We start from the raw sequence: 7,779 nt of genomic DNA on the forward strand, positions 1-7,779 counted from the left end.
GTGCCTACAGTATTTATTTATTGCTCTACAGAAATATTTTATCTTATATTGATAATTAAACTGTAAAAATTCCCACATTGACACCACCAACAAAAATTAATCATAACATTCAAAAATAAATGTCATCTGGAAAAGATAAAAAGGCCAAATTCAGGAGCACCATTACCTCTGAAGAAGGCAGGCCAGGAATTCTCCTGGGAAGGGGCCACAGGGTGAGCGCACCAGCTAAGCAGTGTTTCATTGTTACATAAAATCGGAAGCAAACAGGGAAAAAGCGAGCAGAGAGCGTAGTACGAGTACTTGTGTATTATTCTCTACGACTTTCTGTATGCTTGTAATATTTCATAATTTAAAACCTAAAAATGTCACGTAATGAACACAGGAAGCTCCACCTGCCCTGGAACACACTCTGAGGTGCGGGAGAAAACCTGGCACCTTGTCAGATAAACCATTTGAATAACCACTGCTGTAAAATCTGGAAATTTAATTATTGCAATTACTTCATGATTGTAAATCAAGGTATCCAGAAACTGGAAAATCTATCAAACAGCCAAGCCAGGACCTCTGCCAGGGAAAGACGCAGCTCCTGACGCTGGGCTGCGGGAGGCACACGAGTCACTGCCAGACGCGCGCCTGTCAGGAGGCCCGCCCAGCCCTTATCCCGTGGAAGACCTGAGGGCCAAGCAGGCTTCACATCCTGCTTCTTCGAGAAATGAAAAGAAAGGTCTCCTGCCAAGTTTATCCTCCATTTCCCCTAGATCAGCTGTAAGCTCAGTTACAGATGGTTTAGGGACGAAGGGCGGGTGTGAATGTCATCCTCTGAAACGGGCACCTGTGTCTCCAGAGCAGGGGCCATCCCCCTGCCTGGAGGCCTCTCCCTGAAGGAGCACCTGCCCAGAGGAAAGTCCATCTGGACGGAATCTGGGTGGTGCTCCTAGAAATGATTACACAGTTTACGTCCTCCTTGGTGCACTTCACAGTACATACCATTTTGTGCCTAAGACATTGTTCATGAGAACAGCAATCTCAAACAGCTAATTACCTTCTGCTAAAGGTCAGTTCCGTCATAAAGTGGATCTTCCTCATCTTAGCCCCACAAAATTACTCCAAACTCTGTCTTACTAATACCTAAGTGGTAAGAAAAAGTAGCAACAGGTACTTAATATCAATGTTATTTTATCTGGTCTTACAAACTAATAACTCACAAAATAATAATTAAGAAAGAAGGGAATATAAATGGGTACACAGCCTGCTTCTGGTTCACATCTCACTTAATTTGTGATGTATTCAATGAGTGTTTCTGATGCAAATCTGAGATGACCACAGAATCTAAACAACTAGAGAGAGTCTTAATTAAATGCAATATTAAAATATCCCCATGGGTTGCCTCATTTTTATTTTTTGTTTTGTTTCTGATATCAAAGTCAAAATGAAAATTGTGCCACAAATTCAGCAGCTGTAAGTCTAATGCTGGAAAAAAATACGTGTTCAGCATTATTCTGAAAGAATATATATTTTTAATATTTTTGTTCAAGGAATCATAAAGATAAAAGTTTAAAAACTTAAAACAAGTTATTTTTTAAATGCTAACTTTGATTACAGAAGTGCCCCTGGTTTATGATACTGTTAAATGTACAGAAAAATAGGTATTTTTCAAACTGCAGTGAAAATCAGTTATTGTAAGAATATTTTCAGAAGGCAGATAAGAAAGGCACACAGGAAAGGCATATAAAAGTCACTCTGGCAACTGTTCTCTGAATTCAGTGTGTGACCCTAGACGTTCTCAATGCCCTGTGACTTCGTTTCTTATTGGTTTGTGTGGGTGTATGCATTTTACTGCTTATGAACTAGCATCCCCTCCCAACATACTCAAAAAGGTTATTATACAATCATTTAAAAAATGAAAATCACACCTGATGTTAAGTAGCATGTAACAGACACTGACAAAATATTAGCCACTTTTGCCGTGTGAACATAAAACAAGCACTTAGAGTAAAACCCAGCCTCTGTGCTGAGGCAGGGGAGGCCTCTCCCCACAAAGCTCTCTGAGCACACCGACCGCTTCTAAACGGCCACCTCACATCGTCTTGTCCTGAGGTTCTTAAGCCCGGTTGAAACTGTTTACTTCGCAGAACAGATCTGCACTTTATTATTTACGTGACACTTTTGTGGAACACATTATTGCCAGGCCCACCATTCTAAGATTTGTCAAGCTTTACTTACGTTAAATATAAAGATTACAGATAACTGGGTTTTAAACTATAAAAAATAACATTACAAAGAAAAACAGAATACTTGTAGACGCTTAGTTGTTTTTTTTGGTCCTTGTTTTCCTTGAAAATACGCAGAGATGATTGATTCCATTACCTTTCTGCTGATAAGAGTGGAACCCTGGCTCGACGACTGTTTTTGCTAAGAACAAGACAACACGCCCTGCAGTGTTAAAATAATTTTAAACCACAAAACTTAAAAGCTACACGTATTATTTTCTTATAATGGCCTCAAGTATGTGCTGTGCCTTTGGTCCAAGGAAAGTTTCTTGGGTTTTAATTACTTACACAAGGCAGGTTTAACTCTAGAGGTTGTTACAAGAGCTGATGACTGAACATCCCCTCCCTGCATTTGGTTTAGGTATCAGCAGTGTGGGACATTTTTCACAAATAATAACTCAAGGGAAAATACTGTTTTATCAAAACACAATGGTACCGACTATGAAAGGAGTTCTGCAAGGACCAGAAGCGGCACTGGAAGCTGGAGAGAGGAATGAAAGTAAGCACCTGCCTCCCGTGACCAGCCTAGGCACGTGTGTGTGCAGGGCATTTACAAGTACGGCGACCGGAGACCAGGAGGCCATTCAGGGAACACCACCGCCCCCTTCGTGTGCTCTGACTTTAAAGGAATACATAAAATAGAGGCCCAGCTCCTTCTCAAATCAAACCCATCTCGAATACCCACATTTAATTATCGGTGGTGGTTTTCAATATCTGAGCTCTCCCAATGAACCAAGGACTAACAGCATACTGTTCCATTTTACTAAAATGCCTTGCTTTCCCACATTAAATTCCTAACGAAGAAATGGAAAGCACGAAGGCTAAACCCTTCTGGTATCTGCAGCAGCTAGAGGAGGAGGAAGCAGTTGCGGGAAACGAGGAGGCTGCAGGCTCCCTGCTCTCCAGGGAGGGGAGCCAGCCTGGACCTTCCCCTGGAGCCCAGCAGGAGCTGCTGCCCCTCCTCCTCCCTCCGCTCAGGTTCTGACTCAGGTGTTGGAAAACTAAGGATTTCAGTTAAACACATTTCTTTTTTCTAAGTGCAAATGTGGTTTTATAATTAAAGCCACACAATTAGGACTGACAAGCTCAGCGTGGCTGTATACAGCCTCTGTGGCTTCCAGAAAAAGCTTAAGGAGGAAAATGAAACAAAACAAAACAAAACAAAACAAAACAACCAACAACAACTCCCTCATTCTAGTCACTAGGTGATTCCACTGACTGCTCTGATAAAGTAGTGAATACAGGCATTCTTAATGTCAAGGCCTAGGGGCTATCTTCTTAGGAACCAATCCTTCAGAACGAAGAGGTACAAGGCAAACCCCTCCCCCACAGTCAACACAATTTTTATTACCTATCACCTCTCCCAAATCCTTAACACTAGGATGCTGGACAATGCTAATGAGTGCTTTCTTCTGGGAATGTCAGTGCTTTCAAAGTAAACATTACTACTCACAGCTCCTGAACCTCTTTCATGCTCTCCTAGAGAAGCTGGTAGTTCCATTTCTATATCATCAGGTAAAGCAATTGTTGAGTTAGTTTTCCAACTTCACATATCAGTTTCAGGGCTAATGATTTAAACAGCTGAAACTGATCATTTTCTCTTAATATTCATCTATTATAAGTACTTTTCTAGAAGCTAATGCCAACCAACTACATGAGTTTTTCTCGATGTTTATTTTTCTTATGTTAATAAAGAAATACAGAGGCAGTTTTAATGTCATCTTTACAGGAAAACATATAAACTCCTGCAACATAACTGAGATACACAATGGAATCACCGTATCATCAATTAAAGACTATCACCTTTGGCTGTTATCTTCCAGGACATAAATAAAAACGCAAGGACTTAAGTGCTCCCTAGAAACCTTCTGGTTGCATCTTTGTTTTCTTTTTACTTTTGCTGCTGATCAATAGATTTCTATCTGTGCTCTACGACAATGAATGTATCCTACCAATTTGTCCATAGCATGTTATCTTGAGACTGAACATGTGAGGAAACAATATATCTTTAATTTGTGCCTTAATGTCACAAGGTCAAGATGAAAAAATTCAAACGTGACCCTCAATTTTATTTCGGAAGCGCTCTGGTACTATACAGATTACAGAATTAACTTTCCTTAGTACCCTTCCCATTTATTCCAGAATATGTGTAAAAAGTTTCCCCATTGGGGGGTTATTTCTTGGCATGACTTCTTCAAGGATGCTTAAACCAGAGAGAGCTAGAGAGTAAATAGAAATTTTAAATAAAACACTTCCCAAAACACTAAATTTGCCAAAAAAAATCAATGAATCTGGCCTTATTTCTGTTCCACTCCCCAGTCATTTGGGAGGAGAGGCACTCAGAGATATTGTTACTAACCTAATTCAGATGTGAAACAGTTGGACAAAGAATGCACAAAAGCTCTTCTGCTGTTTTGTGGGGTAGTGTGACTCAAGAACGAGATCCTGCTTCAGTCCGCACCACCCCCTCAACAGCATCCCACAGACAGGTACGGTTCTTACCAGGTCCCCAGGCTTGACAGAGACGGCCACCACCACGCCAGGCATCGGGGAGCGCAGAATACTGCTTGTGTCCTCGGCTGCTTTTTCCAGCATAAACGTGTTCAATTCTGAGGCGAGTTTGGTTAAGATACGCACCTTGTACTTAAGGGGGAAAAAAGTGAGATTAGATGATGAATTTTTCCTCAAACATAGCCTTCATTCAAAATTAGTTTTTAGCTTTTAAATTACACTATCTCTGAAGTCAAGTGGTTTTTCATTATTGTACACAAAAGCAAAATGTATTCGTTTGTTTCTGCCTTATGTTGTGAGCTAGTTGTTTCAGAAATTTCTTCAAAGTAGAACTACTCCAGTAACCACTTAGTGATAAATAGTAATCATCCTGTATCATTAAGAAAAACACCTCAAAACTTTACAAAGAAAACAGTGAGAATTTCCTTCTACTCCCTTCACCACTTACAAACTTACCCCAATGGACACAAATTCCGCAGCTGGGACAGCCAACGAGAGAAAGGGGTGCTGCCAGCACACACCAGCAGGTGGCAGCAGACGGCCGTGTCAAACTCCCTGCTCCCCCCAGGAGAGTGGCTGGGCTATGTATCAGTTAAGTTAAGACAAAAGGTTTTGGTGTTCATTTCGGGCAAAATAATACTCAAAATGCAAATTTTTTTCCAGTGACATACGATGTTACGTTCACGACTGAAGAAGTTAGCTTTTCTTTTTAGGCACAACCCTGTGTGATCTTTCCAGTGTAACAAGGTATCTGGTTAGGGTTGATAAAGATGAAATTGAATGTGAATATCCTCTGCACTGAGACAGTAATTCAAGATTTGAAAAACCACTGAAAGAAAAACGATCTGCACGGTCCAGGACACTGATGGCACATTTTGTAGGTGGCTCTCAAATAACGAGGAGTACATTAAAGGCAGTTCAGTCAAACAGAACATTTCTACTAAAGGGAATTTCTGCCAGGCAGGAAAAATCCTAGATGGCTGTGAATAAACATATGAGCCACAGTTTGGTCTGTCCAAACAGAAACAAGATAACATGGTTGGAGGAAGAAGGGTTACTTGGTGAAGTTGGAACCACCACCTGAAGATTTTCAGATTCCTACCAAAGTGCATTTCCCTGAGGGAAGATAGATGCGGCATCCAGGCAGCTCCATTCTGCTCGAAAAAAGCTGCTGTAACTCAAAGCCTCCTGTGGGCATCGTGATGGCAGGGAGGCAAAAGCAAAATGGAATCACCCTGAATTCTGTCCAGGGGCGGTGGAAATCTCTAAGTGTGCTCTCTACAGGGCCTATTTTGAAAGGCGTCGGGGGAGGGCCCCACGGAAGAGCTTTGACCACCTAAGTTCCAAGCAGATTTGAGACACTGTGACAGGTTGAATAATAACATCTTTTGCATGTTTCTTTACTCCTGAGTGTGTGTTTTGCAATCAAGACGTACATGTGTCTGCCAGTTTCTGAAGGATATGATCCTTAAGTGAAATTACAGTGCAAATAAAAGCTTTTTGCTCCTATTAAAATTCATCTGAGTCATAAGTGGCGAGGGAAAAAAGCAAAGAGAGTGCATTCTGCTGTCAGCCTAATACACATTCTGCGCAGAGGGGCTATTTATCAACGACGAATTGTACCTCAAAGTCCTTCATTAAACCTACGGGGGGGGGGGCTACAGGGAGAGGGGAGAATATAATTGTACCAAATTGCACAGTTTTAGTATCTCTGCTCTGTCTGCCTTGGAGAAAAAAATCCAACATCACTAGAAGCATCAGGGTCAACAAAAAAAGTTACTTTTCTTGCTGGCCCCATCCTGTGCAGCTCCTTCTCCTGACTGCTCAGCACTGGGCCCAGTTGGCTAGTTTTCCCTGGAGCATACAGATAGATCTTTTTTCTTCTTGTTTTTCGCATAATCTGACTTCAAAATGTGAACTCAGGGAAAGAATCTTTCTATGCTGAGGACAATATAATTTATCACATTACACCACGGTGGATACCCTCAAGAATTAATTTTAGCTATATCACAAACAAGCCTTAACATAAATAAAGTGCTGAGATTGGCCTGAGCGCCATTCCTCCCCAGAAATGACAAGATCCTGACTAAAACTGGATCCTTTTACTATTTTTATAATTTTCATATCTTTGGATTCCTTTCTCTGTAGGGCTCCTGCTTTGCTTGGAAAGAGATGTAAAAGAGTCACAAAACTCAATGCCTTTAGATGCAGTCTTTGTTATTGATGAGATGTTCCTTTTCCTTTTGTATTTGTTTATTGTTCTTAAATCTGTTTGGGGGATAAGCGACTTATTGTAATCACAAGTAAAAAATAACAACGGCGTACATGCCTCAGGAGAGACCCTGTTGCACATAGTTGGCTTAGACATGACCTTTCTGAATATAAAAAGAGGCGGCAGAGAGAAGGTTCTCTTTTTAAGACTACCTTTGATGTTGTCCTGACCCTTCAGCGTGCCCACACAAACACGCCTTCTCGAAACAACCTCTTGGCTGGCGGTGCGGCGGGGCACAGGGCGGGCCCGGATGGGAGCAGAGAGGAGAGCAGCGTGTGGGCCCGTCAGGATGAACTGCCTGGTGAAAACTGTAAAAGCTTTTTGATGCTTCAGAAAAGAAGTCATTTAAGAATGTACACTAGGGCTTTCAGAGCTTATGATCAAAACTGCTATTTATTGGTTTCTCTGAATTCTTAGAGGGCACAGGCAAAGCAGCCAACGAGGTGAGAGATTTCAGGAAAAGGCCCGATGACGTGTACAGACTTTGATTTTATTCTAAATACTTGAATATTCCTAATGGGTCCCGCAGAACTTTCACAGAGAGCTTTGACTAAGTTGTTATTGTTTTCAAGCAGACAGACCACCAACTCAATGTTTTGGGGGTGGGAGGCCAAGATGTTAAAGGCTCCTTGACGGGACAGAGAAGCACAAGCCTGGGAGAAGCCAGAAGGTTCTTCCCCTGCAAGGTCTGAAGAAACGTCTGCCTGAGGATTCGAGGCTGCTTGC

At 41.6% G+C, this 7,779-nt stretch overlaps 1 protein-coding gene across 3 annotated transcripts in view; it reads right to left on the reverse strand.

Moving 5' to 3' along the window:
- The window catches only part of PCCA (propionyl-CoA carboxylase subunit alpha), a 383,508-nt gene that overhangs the window by 9,057 nt on the left and 366,672 nt on the right, over positions 1 to 7,779 (reverse strand). For 2 of the 3 annotated variants that reach the window (XM_057707846.1, XM_057707845.1), the window contains one exon: positions 4,773 to 4,913. In XM_057707846.1, coding sequence (XP_057563829.1) covers positions 4,773 to 4,913 — 141 coding nt within the window. Of the gene's footprint in view, positions 1 to 4,772; positions 4,914 to 5,237; positions 5,363 to 7,779 lie in introns of all 3 variants that reach the window. The other variant, XR_009049065.1, reaches the window with a different exon arrangement.

The sequence above is a fragment of the Hippopotamus amphibius genome, chromosome 14 (assembly GCF_030028045.1).
Source record: "Hippopotamus amphibius kiboko isolate mHipAmp2 chromosome 14, mHipAmp2.hap2, whole genome shotgun sequence".
Taxonomy (NCBI): domain Eukaryota; kingdom Metazoa; phylum Chordata; class Mammalia; order Artiodactyla; family Hippopotamidae; genus Hippopotamus; species Hippopotamus amphibius.